The sequence below is a fragment of the Agelaius tricolor genome, unplaced genomic scaffold (assembly GCF_023055355.1).
Source record: "Agelaius tricolor isolate 1412-34295 unplaced genomic scaffold, bAgeTri1.0.p SCAF_1, whole genome shotgun sequence".
Taxonomy (NCBI): domain Eukaryota; kingdom Metazoa; phylum Chordata; class Aves; order Passeriformes; family Icteridae; genus Agelaius; species Agelaius tricolor.
In genome coordinates, this window is record NW_027269261.1 from 49829265 (window position 1) to 49844059 (window position 14795).

Below are 14795 nucleotides of genomic sequence, written 5' to 3' on the forward strand. Positions count from 1 at the left end.
CTAGTAAAATATTTGATCCAGTCCACAATTATATTTGCTGATAATTTTAAGAATCTTATGATTGTGAAATGTGTAAGAGATACAGTAACTTTTTAGTTACAATTAGTACCAAATATGTAGTAGTATCGTAAATATTTTACTGGCATTTAAGATTGATGCAAAATGCCTAAGATAAAACAGATCAGACTCAGTAAGGTACTGAACATGAACTACTGATTCTACTAAAATTTCAGGATGTGGGAGATTTAGGAACAAGTTATAGGGATTTAAATTCACAGCCACTTCTACATAGTATTGCCATAATGTCAGAAACTTTTTCTACCAATATTTAGTAAGCATTCTTACTTTGGCCCAGGCAATTTCTGAATCTAGATCAGAAAGCAAGCTCTCTGAAGTAGACTTCTGTACAAGGTCAGCTTCAGTGGTAGCCAGCCACTCTGACAGAGAGGCAGACTCCTTCCTCATTTTGTGTGCCAGCTGAGTTGCTCTTTCCAGGTCTTGTTTTCCTTCTGTCACCTACAAAAAAAAAAAAAAAAAAAAAAAAAAAAAAAAAAAAAAAAAAAAAAAAAAAAAAAAAATTAGATTTTAAAAGATAGCAAACGCAAAAGTGGTAGCCAGCTAAAATAAATATCCACCTAAATCCTAAATATATAAAATCCTTGCATCTTAAAACTGTCTTGCTTTTGCTTTAAGGAAGGACCCTAAAAGGAAAGATTATAAGCATCTGTATCTTACTATACAACAGAGAATATATACAAATAATTTTAAATTGAGATGCATCTAAAGGAGATAAAGAAACCTGCATACCATTTTATTTATAGCTAGCAATTACCAAACTGATGTTTATCACTTTATTTTGGTCCTTTAGCTGAAACTCCAAGGACTGTAGAGTAGTCACTCACATAGGTAAAATTCAATTCCTCCTAGTAATTTGTAAGGGCTGCTAGAAGAAAATTGTAAAGAAAAATTTCACTGAAAATCTAGTCTGCCCTTAAAAACATGTCAGTAACATTAATATGAAATTTGATGTTTGTCACAGTAAAATAATTTGTATTTCACATCAGTTACACAACTAGTCTGGTGAGATTTTAACACAGACTTGAGAAGAATTCCAAGCATCATAGTCAGAATCAATTTTACAATATTGTGCTCTGTTCTCTACTCAGAAATAAAAATCATAACATTATACGGCAAGTAATTCTGCCTTTCTACCTTTTCTTAATTTCTTATCTACATGCCTTCTAGAATCCACAGCTTCCTGGATATTCTCAAATTCACAACTGCAAAATTTCCTAGGACCCATTCTGAGATATTCCAAGACTAATCTGATCGTTTACCCCGAGCTTAATTCATGGAGCACTGAACAAACACAAATCCATTTGGGATTCCACCTTAATTTAGGTAGAGAGTCCTATCTGCCCAGTAAGGGTTTAACCACTTTTAAACACTTCTCTTGGATACGTAAATATTCAACTAATAAGAAAATTATGCAATATTTAACACAGTTCATGGGAAATACAGGTTTGCCTGCATTTTCTATTTCACACTGAGAGCAACCATTTAGATGGACTACAATTCAAAACTATCACGACACCCAAAAAACCTCAGGTGGACTTATATTTCTCACATGATAATCTGACCATAAATAATCTTAAAAGACTTTAATGGATGGTAGGTCAGATTTTCAAGGGCAATCAAAAGTCTGTGAACCTTCCTTTCTTCAAAGCTACCTCTCCTCCAGGGAGATGTGTAATATTTAATCTCTCAAATGATTGCTCCGGGATGCAGCAACTAACCGACAAATTATCAGCTTTAGAATCAAACTTAAAACACCATCTAACAGCAGAAAAATGACATGCAGACAAATATTCATATATTTATTTATTTTTCTTACCTGTGCCCCCAAGTCATTGTAAAGAAATTTCAGTGCTGTCAGTTGTTCATCCATCCCTTTAGGATTATCCGTCTGCTGTTTCTGTACAATTTGCCTTCCTGTCTTGATGACAGTTTCAACTTCCAATTTCACCTCACTGAGGATCTTATAGAGTTTCTAAAAGCACAAATATGTACATTGGTGATCAATTTGTAGTGCAGGTTTTCTGACTCTGCTTCCTTTGAGGACCTTAACTTCAAATTGCACTTCAATTCTGATTTATGAATCAATAGCAATATCTGACAAGAAGATTCCAAACTATCGATGATATTTTATTCTGATAAATATTCTGATAACATTTTATTCTAGTTTTTTATTTTCAAAAATTAATAAGATCAATAATTTAACAATGTTTACTCCAAGGCTAATATTGTGATCTGTACTTCATCTTAGTATTTTGTTTTGTTCAAATACTAATGACTGTGATGCTTCTCCAGAATATAAGGATAAACCAGGGAAGGGAGTTCATAAAAACTCAGCTGTTCCACTATATCTATGATCGACAGCCCACTGCTTTTATGTCCTGCAAGAATATGAGGTTTTTAGTTATCAAGTGCTCTGTTAGCACTTTCCAATGAGCTGCAATAGTTCCATGATAACGTTAAGCAAAATTTTCTCAAGAGAGAGTTTAAGCAACAAGAGCTAGAAGAAAAAGAAGCACCCCCTAGGATGAGTCATGAACATTGGATACATACCATGCACTTCTCCAAGTGAGTTTGGATTACATCTGGGTCAATATCCTTCACATCCAAGACATGAAGTTCTGCTTTTACACCATCCAACACCCGCTTGCAATCTAACATGCGCTGCTCAAAATTGGCTGGTTTCTGGAAAAGCTGATACTTTGTACATACTTCACGGAGCTTTCTCTGTTTTATGAATATTATGTTGAAAGATTGTTTTAAATTAGTACCTGCACTTCAAAAAAATAACCTTTAAAGCATCTCACACCACAGATTATAACCCATCATGTCACCACAGATCAATATATATGGAATTTTGGCTTGTCAAATAATGGTGCCATCACCTAATGCTAATCTCTACCTGAGGTGCAAGAGAGATGTCTTTCTGTATCATACACTTTAAAAATACCCATTCTACTCACATACAGAGACTTGCTGACTTTGTGCACTTATCCCATGACACTTGTGAAATTCAAGCTTTCTTGTTCAATTCATCTAGGGCTGTTTGTTTCCTTATGAAAGCACACAAAAGCACACACTATTTTCTTCTGAGGTTCATCTGACTGCACTAAACAATTTACAGGCTGACACGGCAGGGTGTAAGGGTGACTCTCATGTCTTTACCTGCAAAGCATCCAGCTGAGTTCCACCACGGGGAGACCTGCATTCAGGAGAAGCAGGAGGGAAAGAGCGAGCACTTTTCTTCAGCTCCTCTAAGGTGGATTCATGAGCTGCAATCTCAGCTTGAATTTTCTGCCATATCACACAAGCAGGAAAGAAATACATTTCAAAATTGCTTGCAGAGAGAGGAAAGGGAACTTTCTTACCACCCACCAGAAGAAAATCTACTCTGTAAAACTAAAACACCACCAGGTTTATTTTAAGTATTCTGCCTTTGGTGACAGATTGCTAAATTGAAAACTGCTGTTATTCAATACAACCTTAAAAAAAATAAAACCTTCCAGATTACAGAAGATAACACCTAGTGCATCAGCACAGGACTGAAATTTATAAATAAGTCCTGACTGAGCACTATCATCAAATATTTCCAAAAGTTTTGTAGTGAAGGGCTATACAGAAATACCTGTGCCTCCTGGGGCATCTGAAAGGCATCTATCCTGTCAGTCAGGTAAGATGTCAGCTGTCTATCCAGATCTCCTAAACTTTCCTGCAAGACCTGCAGCATGTGGTCAGTTTCTCGCATGGTCTGAAGCTGTTGTTCCAGGGCGATCTGTCGGCTCACCGCCTGAGCAGGACAGAAAGGTGAGACAAAATGCAGCAATAATTCAACACAAATCATAGAAGACTTCCTCAAAACAAGGAGGAGAGATCAGAAAAGATCCTACGCCTGGAGACTGGCTAAAAAGAATCCTAGAAAGCAGCAATTTTTGGAGCTTTCTGTGGCTTCTGAACCAGTAACTGACAAGCAGTGGAAGAGAAAGAGTTCTGCTGCTAGATACATGTGAGACAGCAAAAACACACCTCTCCTACTACCTCAGGAAGGAAGTATTCTGTTAAAACCACACCAGTTTCAATGGGAAACAGGAACTTCGCAATAGACCACAGATCACTGTTGTTTGATATTCACACTGTCAATATTCACATTTCCTTTCAAAACAATAAACTCATTTGGTTATACTGTCAAAACAGAAGTTCAGTTTTTTCCCTTTATTGCTTCTTCCTTCAACAGCATCTGAAATGTCACTACCTGCACAGGAGCACAAATTCCCCACTATCAGTATGTGCATGCACAGACCTGTGCATGTGCATACACACAGTTGTGGAGAGCTGTCAAAAGCCCAGTGTGCCAGTGCTGCAGCTGCCAAAGCAAACAGGTTTTTATTGGCCAAACCTGTTGTAACTGGAAAAACACCAGTCAATGCTAACTTAAATGCCAGCACATAGCCCCCAACTGAGGGCACTGCATTCATTTGTTCATTGTAATGAAGATGAACTCAAATACCCTCTATGATTACATTTTTTCGTCAGTGGCAGAAAACTCCCATCCTACAATTTGGCAGGGGCCTGTATTACCAGGATACAGAACACAAATTACAAACCTGTGCTACCTGAAATACAGCTAGTCTTCCTCTACTTATTAAATCTATGAAAGACTAGACTGAAGCAGGACAAGAGAAAGAGGACAACCTAATGGATGAGTAATGAGAAGAATGTTTTCCTTCTGTTCTTCGTTTCAGCATGACTTCTTCCTAGCTATTTCTGAGAGTGAAAATGTCACTTACACTCCTCATTTTTACAGTTAGTGAGAAAATCACCAGTATTTATGGCAGTAGCAAGGCGATATTAAGTTGTTAATATTGAGCTGTTCCTTGATTTTGGAATTGCCTTTTTGTCAAAATTATTTTAAAAATAAAAGGGCATCCCTGCAGTGCAAGCTTGCAAAAAAACTTCGCTCATGTAATGAAAAACAGAAAAACATCTTGCTCTTTGGACATTTTTACAAATTGAAAACAGCTGACACCACTGATGCTATTTATTCTTTTCCTGTATTGCAGTCTGGTATCTTTGAATTCAGCTTACAAGAATCATTTCAGACTTGAGCTGAAAAATCCAGTCTACTTCAACCCTCACCCCAAATTCTTACCAAGTGACTCAACTCCTCATAGCGGGCATTGAAAGCTTCCAGTTTTTCACTGATGATGTCATCAAGAATCCCTCCATCAATCAATGTCTGCCCAAGTTCCCGAATCTGGGTTCGGTTATCAGCTGGGTGACGCAGGACTGATTCCAGGGACTAATCAGAAAAAGTTTTAAAGGTCAAGACACTGAATATTACTGCATTTTCAGACCTGGAAACCTGGTTGTATACTGAAGTTTAACACTTCAACTGTCTTGAGAGTGCTCTAAAAGCATAAATCAGTTATGGCTTAATTCATAATGGCACCAAGGTGATTTTACTTTAGATTATCAAACTTCATAGCACTTTTTGCCTATTCTCATCATTTCATACCACTATAGCCCTGGAAGGAATTAACCAATTTACACAGGCCAGGAGAGAGCACACAATTTTATCACAGTACCAAGTATGGCACTATCACATACTGTAAAAGTCCACTTTTGGTGGAGAATCTTACAAATCTCCATTTTCAATTCAGATTAACATGTCCATTTAATGTGAAGAATCAGAATATTCAGCACATTTCAGTGTGCTACTGAAGTGCAGAATTTTTTTTTAAACAGAGCTATCTGTAAAATTACTTATCTGATAGAACCATTATAATACCTCAAGAGCATCATTGACAGCATCCAATTTATCAGGCAGATTTCCAGTCATTTGCACTCTTTCTTCCAGATTGTTTAGCCAAGCTGTTTCTAAATCAAGATACTGAAGCAGCTCAATCCAACAGGACCACACTTCCTAGGAGCAACAGAAAAGAAAAGAATTAGCCTAGAATTCCAGGCATAGGTCATATACCCTATGAACAACTTAAAGACATGTGTCTGAGAAATCACCTAAAAGAGACAAGTAGAAAATATTAAGAAACATGTCACAGTACACTATGTTATAGATAGAAAAACATGCAGCTCTATCAGGAAGATACAGAGAAAGGAGCATAGCAGTCACTAACTAAACTTGTCTTAAAACTATCACTTCATATAACTATGCAAGGTTCATACAACTATGCAAGAATGTAACAAAATGCATCCAATCCTCTTTGAAAGACAGGACACACACACTCTACCCCAGACCATAATCTCTTGTCCTAATTATTACTGGATTTCAACCTTTAATTTTTGGTAAATTCCTTTTTGCCTTTTTGGAAGACACGTGGATCAGTAACAGGTCTGTGAGACAAGTTTACTTATTTGCAGAGGCACCAAATACAATTATAAAAACAAAGCTAGATGGTGTCTCATGGATTCCAAATACATCATTTCAAAGGAAAGTAATCTTGGAAAGGAGTAAAATGCATTTATGCTGAAGCTACTATATTCAGACATTATCAGTGTCCTTCTCCATTCCCTTCTTGTGCCACCTGCCTTCATTTTAAGAATCAAGTTGGAAAAGATCTGAGAGATCATCCAACTCCAATCTGTGACTAAGCACCACCTTGTCAACAAGACCATGGCATTAAATGCCATATCCATTCTTGCCTTAAACACCTTCAGGGATAGTGACTCCACCACCTCTCTGGGCAGCCCATTCCAATATTTAATCATTCTTTCTGTGAAGAAATTCTTCCCAATGTACAACATAAACCTCCTCAGGAACAGCTTGAAGCCATTTTCTCTCATTCTGTCACTGGCCTCAGAGAAGAGGCCAAACCTCTTCTTCTGGCTACACTCTCCTTTCAAGCAGTTGTAGAGAGCAATAAGATCACCCCTCAGCCTCCTTTTCTCCACACTAAACACCCCATCCCTCTGGAGCTCCTCGTAGCACTTGTGCTCCAAACCTCCTAACGTGCTTTGCTGCCCTTCTCAGCACCCCAATGCCCCCGTTTTAGTGAGAGGCCTAGAACTGGACAAAGCACTCAAGGTGTGCCCCACCAGCAGCAAGTACATACAGAGGGACAATCACTTCCCCAGCCCTGCTGGCCACACTACTTCTAACATATGCCAAAATGCCATTCTGAGCCACCAGGGCACACTGCTGGCCCACATTCCCTGGGTGTGTGTCAGCATCCTTGGGCCCTTTTTTCATTGAACATCTTCCAGCCATTCTTCCCCCAGGCTGTAGCACTACATGGGGTTGTTGTGACCCAAGTGAAGCACCTGGCACTTGGTCTTGTTGAATCTCATACCTTTGGCTTCAGCCCATCAAATCAGCCTGTCCAGATTCCTCTGCAGAGCCTTCCTACCCTCCAGCAGATCAGTACTCCCACCCAGCTTGGTGTCATCTGCAAATTTCCTAAGGGTAGACATTATAACCTCATCCAGAACATCAATAAAGGAATTGAACAGATATTTCTAAGCAGAGGGCTATCATTCTTGCCTCCAAAGTGTGGCATTTCCCCCGGATACGATTGCACAGTAGCTGGTAGTTCTCCAGCACAACATTCAACTCAGTCGCCAGGTCCTGACCACTGGATGGCACTTTGGTGGCCAACATCTTGATGTTGTCCTTGAGAATCTTCACCCTCACCTCCTTCTGCAACACATCCTCCTTCGCTCTCTGTCAAAAAAAACATGTTATACTATCAACCTTCAATTGCCTTACACTCAGCTACTCACCACTCAAATCACAGATAAGCAGTTTCACATTGGAGGTCTCGCTGCCAATGTATTTCTTGGGCCTGGACGTAACAAAATACAGCACTAACTTGCATGGAATTCAGGTCATGTTAGCAAGTAGTGAAAGATCCTGTTTTATTAAGCATACAGATATATTTATCATTCATGGTTTGTTCATTAAGAAAACTCATTACTAAAAGCAAAAAAAAAGAAAAAGATCAAGTTCAGTGCTACTTCTATCACGCAAATACGAGAAACAAATTTACCAGAAAAATAAAATAGACGTTTGCTAAAAAACAAATATATCAGGAAGAAAAAGGTAGGGTGAATTTACAGAAATGATGTGTCTCAGAGCTCAGTAACTATCTCCCAAACTTATCCAGGAAAGATGATGTAATTACCCAGGACGTGCAATTACAAAGCTGGGACCTCCCCCACAGCTGTTGGGTATGCTCAAGGAACACACACAAAGGACAGCTAGAAGAATTCCTTCAATCTAACTACACTCAGAGGAGCCTGGCAACACATTTACAGGGTAAGTACAGTACAACTCCCAACGCACAGGTCTGGAGAAACTGTATTGTCACTTGTCAAATTTTGCCTTAGCCAGAACTGAGAAAGGATAGCTGGAAGACAGATCAGGCAGACCAGTCTGAGTCTCCCCGCTGAGACAAATAAAAGGCTCCAGAAACTGAGACTGCTCCGTATCTTTCTTTTCAGGTTTCAAGAACAATTTTATGAAATTGAAATACCTCTGATAAATAAGGCATTGCACTATATAGTAGAATTTAGCACAATTTTTGTATATATATTTCAAGACGTCTTCTAGATATAAGGCAATAAAAAAGTCAGTTCATAGAATGGCAAAGAATATAAAATTTTGGAAATATATTTTATGGCAGGATTTTCAAAACCCACCCAGCCTTATCTTAAACTTATTCCTCCTTAAACTTATTCCTCCTGTCAGCAGGAGTTCCACTCTCTGTTCAAATGAGAGCATATGCAAAAGTGAGCCAAATCCCAGTCCTACAAGTAGTCCCAGGATAATGTTGTTACTGCAAATGGAAGGGAATTTTAAGTGTTACAATAAGCTTACAGGCTCACTGACATAACTGTCATAATATACACAATATAATCTGGATTTGACAAAGGTAAATGTGCTAAAAGTCTCACAGAATTGCCAATGAAAAGAAGGCTCTTTCTTTCCTTGGCTTGTGTTCAGCCAGCTGTCAGACTATGTGATCTCAAGTGGCTTCAAAGGACATGAATATATTAAAACTCTTGTTAAGGACTGCTTCAAAACCCCTTCAAAAGGGACAATTCAAAACTTCAAATGGCTTCATTAAAGCACTTGTAAGGGAGAATTATTTTTTTTAATTGTCCATCAAGTAACAGTATAGTGGATACTCGCTTACAAAGTGTACACAAATAAAACCATTTATGAAGCCATGACTGAACTCTTAGATTAAAAAGCAGGGAATTATTTACTCTGTATATGTATCCAAGAAAATTATCTGTTCAACTGACAATATTATAATGAGACAAAAATATCTCCTTCCTCTCCATTTACTTGGTCACCCAACTCAAAAATGAGAGGCAGCAACCAGTATCACTCATTGATCTTTGTGGAACTCTTCCAACTAATGATATTAAAAAAAAAAATCTCTGTTTGCAACAGATGATGAACACATTACAACACACCTGTTTTAAAGTGATTTTCTAAATGTGGAGTTAGAATATTTAGGGGACAAGAAACTGAGATCCAAGTGATAGAAGCAGAAGAATGTTTTTACAACCACTAATTTAGATAGAAATACAATATGACACTATACCTTTATCAAAATTTGTCTCCTGCAAAGTTTTCCCATATTCCTAATGTTTAATATGCTATACATAAAAATGCCTGTCTCAACAGCTGAGCAAGCTGTTATTTATTATGAACTCCCCATCCCTCATGGCCAAAAAGAACATCTGGTTTTATAGTTTATGCTTTAAAAATCAAAAATTCCACACAGCAAAGATGAAAAATACCACTAATCTTGTCATGACCTGAGCTTCTTTCCACAAATATAATTCCATAAAAGGTCAACCCCCAAAGCTTTAAGGTTCTGTTTCTCTTTAATCAGGACTCTACAATGAGCTGGCATTGCTGACCTTCATTTCCTCTACTGCATTCTCTAGCTCTTCAGGGGACTTGTATTCAAAATCTTTCTCCAAATATTCTTCTTCAGCTTGGGTCATCCATTCTTGCATCTCTGCCAAATCCTTCTTCAGATTTACAGCTTTTTCCTGACTTTCAGACAGGCGATTTTTCTGACTAATGATCTAGAATCCAAGGTAGAGACAGAAAGAGCAGTTTTGTTACTTAAATGTCCTTGTACATGTGAAAAAACACAAGTCTTTGTTAAAATATTTTAGTACCAAAACATTTTCAGGCCTTTTTAATTAACAGAGCACTTTCACATGCACACACAAACTTATGAACCCTTTTTAGCAGATCAACAAAATCTAAAAGTGAGGGAAGGAGAAATATGACCTTTTTTTCCTCCTTCATTGAACATAAACTGGTAACAATCCTTGGAAAAAGTCAGACAGAATAAAATCTTCTTCTATTACAAGTATAATATAGTTAGATATATCATTATCCTGAGCAATAAAACACTCTTCAGGCCTCACTTCTTTCCACAACCCAGATACTCTGGATTCTATATCAACAGCAAGGCTCTCTAACACAGATTTTCATCAGCAATTGCAACAAAATAAATGTTTCTACTGACAGCAGAAAGCTTCCACCCAAAAGAAACAACCAAATACACCAAATTGGAGTGGTAGTCTATTTATAGCTTTTTATTTTTCAAAGCTGCTTGGAAACCAATAAAAATTATACAGGGACAGCATAATATTCCAGTCTTCCGAAACAAGAAAAAAAGGTCAGATCTTCCTCCCACTCTCTAGAAAGATTAGCATAAAGCCAAGTAAACAAATTAATTTTTAATTACAAACAATTATAGAGTTTATTTTGCTCTTTCCAGTCAGGTACCAAGAAACACATGCATTCAAGTTGGGCTTCAGCCCTTTGACAGTGAAACAAGTAAAACATTCCCATCCCACTGTTTCACTGCTTCACCTCTCAACAATCCTCACAATGCCACACAACCACGCAGCTGCAGCAACAACCAAGCACCAGCAACATGTGGAGAACTCACCTGTTTGCTCAGCTTCTCCCACTGAGTCTGGCAGTCTACTAGCCTAGACTTTGTCCAAGTATTTATGCTCGCAATAGGCTGAGCTCTTAAAGCAGCCTCTACTTCTTTCATCTCTTTCAGTGATGGTTCAATTGTCTCCATTTCATTGATAAACATCTAAACACGCATCAGAGAAAAGGAATGTTGTTCTTCAGCAAGATTTTACATTAATTTATAACAGTATCAATAATTTTGAGACTTTTAATCATTCGAGAAAAAGTTTTTGGAGCAGATCAATGCTGTGATCAGATCAATACCAGACTGCTTAAAAAAATCCTTCAGTGATTCAAAATATCAGAACTATGCAACTAAAGAACAAAGTACAGCTTGCCATACACAGCATAAACTTTTTCATATGTCAACTGTCAACATCAAAACAATACAAGTTTGAAGATTACATGCACTAAATATTCTATTTCTGGTGTACCTCAATTTATAGTCTTCTCCTGGAAAAAAGCATTTGAAGGTACATTGTAATTACTTACTATAAGACAAAATTCTACCTAAATGTGATCATTATGTGACACTGACTAGCCAGGAATCTTCCTTGCAAAATTCTAAACTCTAGGACTTTGATCAGTTATTTGCTTCTTACTTTTAAGCTACACTTGGAAATTTAATGCAGAAGGCACTTTTCACCCACAGATTCAATTCCCTAATCACAAAAAATTGGGAAAAATATATCAGCCTTTTATAGAGGAAATAATGCCAACTTGTAGATAGGTATTTATAACTACAGTGAAGACCTTAAAAAAAGCACAAAATATTATAGCTGCAAAAAAAAAGAAACCAACTCAAACATGCCCTGAAGAAATATAAAACATTTTTTTCTGGTGGGCTTAATGTGCTATGAACAGTACTTAATAAAAGCAAAATAATAAAGAAGAGATGCTACTTGTTATTTCAAAAGATTGCTTATAAGAGCAAAACTCACTGTGCACTGGTCAAGTTGCCTTTGAAGTCCTTCAGTATCCCCTTGAACAGCCTTTTCTGTCATCAAGAAGTCTTTCACTCCATCCATCCACTTCTGAACAACTTTAGAGTCAGTCTAAATCAAATATAGTAAAGAACATTGATACATTGCTGCGATGAAGAATGTATGGCTGTTGCATTTCAACTTCTAGCAGCTTGCAAAGGGTGCTCTACAAGCTGCTGGCATAGTCTTAGTTTTGACTCAGACCAACTTTTGTTTAATTTTTGGGTTTGTTTTGTTGGGCTTTTTGGGGGGAAGAAGGGCATCCCAAATTTCTGTTCTCAAATTTATATGAATATTAAATTCATAATAGTGATATTCTTCCATCCACCAGAGCATGGTTTAAGTGCCACTGAACTGTTCCAGGCTATCTCTCACACCAAAGCACAGGATCAGTTAAGGAGGAGAGCATGGTTTCAAGAATTATGTGGTTACTCTTCACATGAAGGACCTGGCTGAAGGCTGGAAATATGCCTAAAAACTATGATAAAAGAAATGCATGACTGTTTCCACACTTGTTTGAAAACTGCATGCCAAAGGAAAAGAGAGGGCCCTATAAAAATATATATCTGGAAAAGAGGAGTGGATAATGCTAAACATACTTTTCAGGTAGAAACCATGCTGGGAAAGCCATTTGCATAAGCAAGACACACATAAAAGGAAAAAAAATACAGAGGAACAGACTAACCACTAAAATTTAAAAAAATCCTAGCTGTTTGAGGCCAATAGTACAATACTGTACTCACTAGAGCAAGTCTTGGGGAAAAAAATAAACATACCCAATTTCAGAATTATGTGATCTAACAATTGGCAGTTCCTTGTACCCTGCAATGAGGTAGGAAGGGAGGAAGAGAAGAAAGGAGACAGAGGCATTGCCATCTCCTTCCCATGCAGTCATGGATGTTCGAAATCATCCTTACAAACAAAACCAATACAAAGAGGGATCTTATTTCCCCTGGTTCAACCAACTTATATGGCTGACATTTTTCATTAATATAGCTGGACTTTTACTCAATATTTTTGGACTATTTGGTTGGAGTTTTTAATAGATGTCATCTATCCTGACACAATCATCATCACAGAACAGCTCATCAGCTTCACCTTCTACTCCGCATGTCACAGAGGAGGAAAGCATACACTTCATTTTCTTAAAAACCTTACACTAACAGTGTTTTCAAAATCAATATGTTACACACTGTTTCTCAAAAAATGTCTGCATTAATGAAAACCCATTAGACTAAGTCCATGTTTATTTTTAGATCACTGCTACCATTAGAGGTCAAAGTCATGACATTTTCTTCATTCCTTTTCCATTTTGATGGAATTTCCTGCAGATGATTAGCCTGAAAATAATTTTCTAAAAAACAGACCCTATGATGCTTAACAATGAACCATAGCTTAATGTAAAAAAATACGTATTTATAAAGGCTGCCTTTTTGACAAGGCACTATAGCACACAACTAATTTAGCATTTTTTACATATTTAAATATTTATTTACATAAATAGCTGAAGATAATTAAGTGGGGTTACTCAAAGTTAGACACACATTTAAATAACTTGCTGAATCACAAACCAAGCCTACAAAGTTTAATTAAGTAAATGTTCCTACATTGCACAGGTAAATAATTATCAGTGGTCAAATAACCAGTGTAGGCTGTTGAGGTACAAGAGTTCACAATTTTTAGACATGAACATCCTCGTCATAGAATGGTCTGGGTTGGAATAGACCTTAAAGATCATTCAGTTCCAACCCACCAGCCATGGGTAGGGTCATCTTCCACTAGACGCCATCCAAATGGGCCTTGAACACTTCCATGAATGAAGCACCCACAGCTTCTCTGGACAACAAGTTCAAGTGTCTCACTGCCCTCACAGTAAAGAATTTCTCCCTAAAGTCTAATGTAAACCTACCCTCTTTCAGTTAAGAGCCCATTATCCCTTGTCCTGTCCCCACAAGCCCATGTTACATGTTCTCCATCTCTCAAAGGTTCCCTTTAGGTACTGGAATGCTGCTATAAGGTCTTCCTTATAGACCTTCACTTCTTCAGGATCAGTTTTTGACATTTATTCCAGGCACAAACAAAGGTCAAATGTGCTGAATCTTAACTTGTTCGCTCCTAGAAAAACCACATGATGTACAGCCATGCAGCAGATTTAAAAGATCTGAGAGTGATACATAATCAAAGACACAGCAAGCCATACATTACTAGAGGTATGATAACAGAATACAAGATAAAGAAAACTTTTTCAAGGAAAAACAAGATGCAAAACTGATAAAATGAGCCTTGTCTATTCCTCCCATCACATGAGTATTACAGTCTACCAGTAAAACATTACTCCCAGTTCATGTCACTAATGCACGCACTGTCAGCTTGGGGGAGCCTCTATCACATCACAAATAACAGAAGAACCACCTAATAGCAGGACTCACAGGCAGATCTGCCACTTACATGCTCATCAGGCTAACAAAGGTATCTTAGTCACTGTTCACCTGTCTGCTCACTGTTAAAATGAAAATATTTACACTGTTTCTTTTCAAAAACCTAAATGTGAGGAATGTTGTTTTGGGAAATGTCAATTTTTAAAGGTGCTTTAGGGAGAAAAAAAAAGAAACATTAAAAATAAAGTAATACTTGTGTGTAGTTGAATATAAACCACATGTCGCCCAAGCACTGACATGAACTTTTTTTTTCTCCGCCATGTAAACTTTTTTCCCCTTTAATAGCCAGGTGCTTCAACTCCTTCTTAGCCAAGGAGATCCTGCCTA

At 37.5% G+C, this 14795-nt stretch overlaps 1 protein-coding gene across 4 annotated transcripts in view; it reads right to left on the minus strand.

The window, feature by feature from the left end:
• UTRN (utrophin) overlaps positions 1–14795 on the minus strand; it is a 339422-nt gene that overhangs the window by 221094 nt on the left and 103533 nt on the right. For all 4 annotated transcript variants that reach the window (XM_071433386.1, XM_071433396.1, XM_071433405.1 and 1 more), the window contains exons 24-34: positions 11989–12102; positions 11016–11171; positions 9964–10134; positions 7571–7750; positions 5861–5995; positions 5222–5371; positions 3701–3862; positions 3241–3369; positions 2629–2802; positions 1895–2050; positions 346–516 (exon numbers count right to left, since the gene is read on the minus strand). In XM_071433386.1, coding sequence (XP_071289487.1) covers positions 346–516; positions 1895–2050; positions 2629–2802; positions 3241–3369; positions 3701–3862; positions 5222–5371; positions 5861–5995; positions 7571–7750; positions 9964–10134; positions 11016–11171; positions 11989–12102 — 1698 coding nt within the window. The remainder of the gene's footprint in view (positions 1–345; positions 517–1894; positions 2051–2628; positions 2803–3240; positions 3370–3700; positions 3863–5221; positions 5372–5860; positions 5996–7570; positions 7751–9963; positions 10135–11015; positions 11172–11988; positions 12103–14795) is intronic.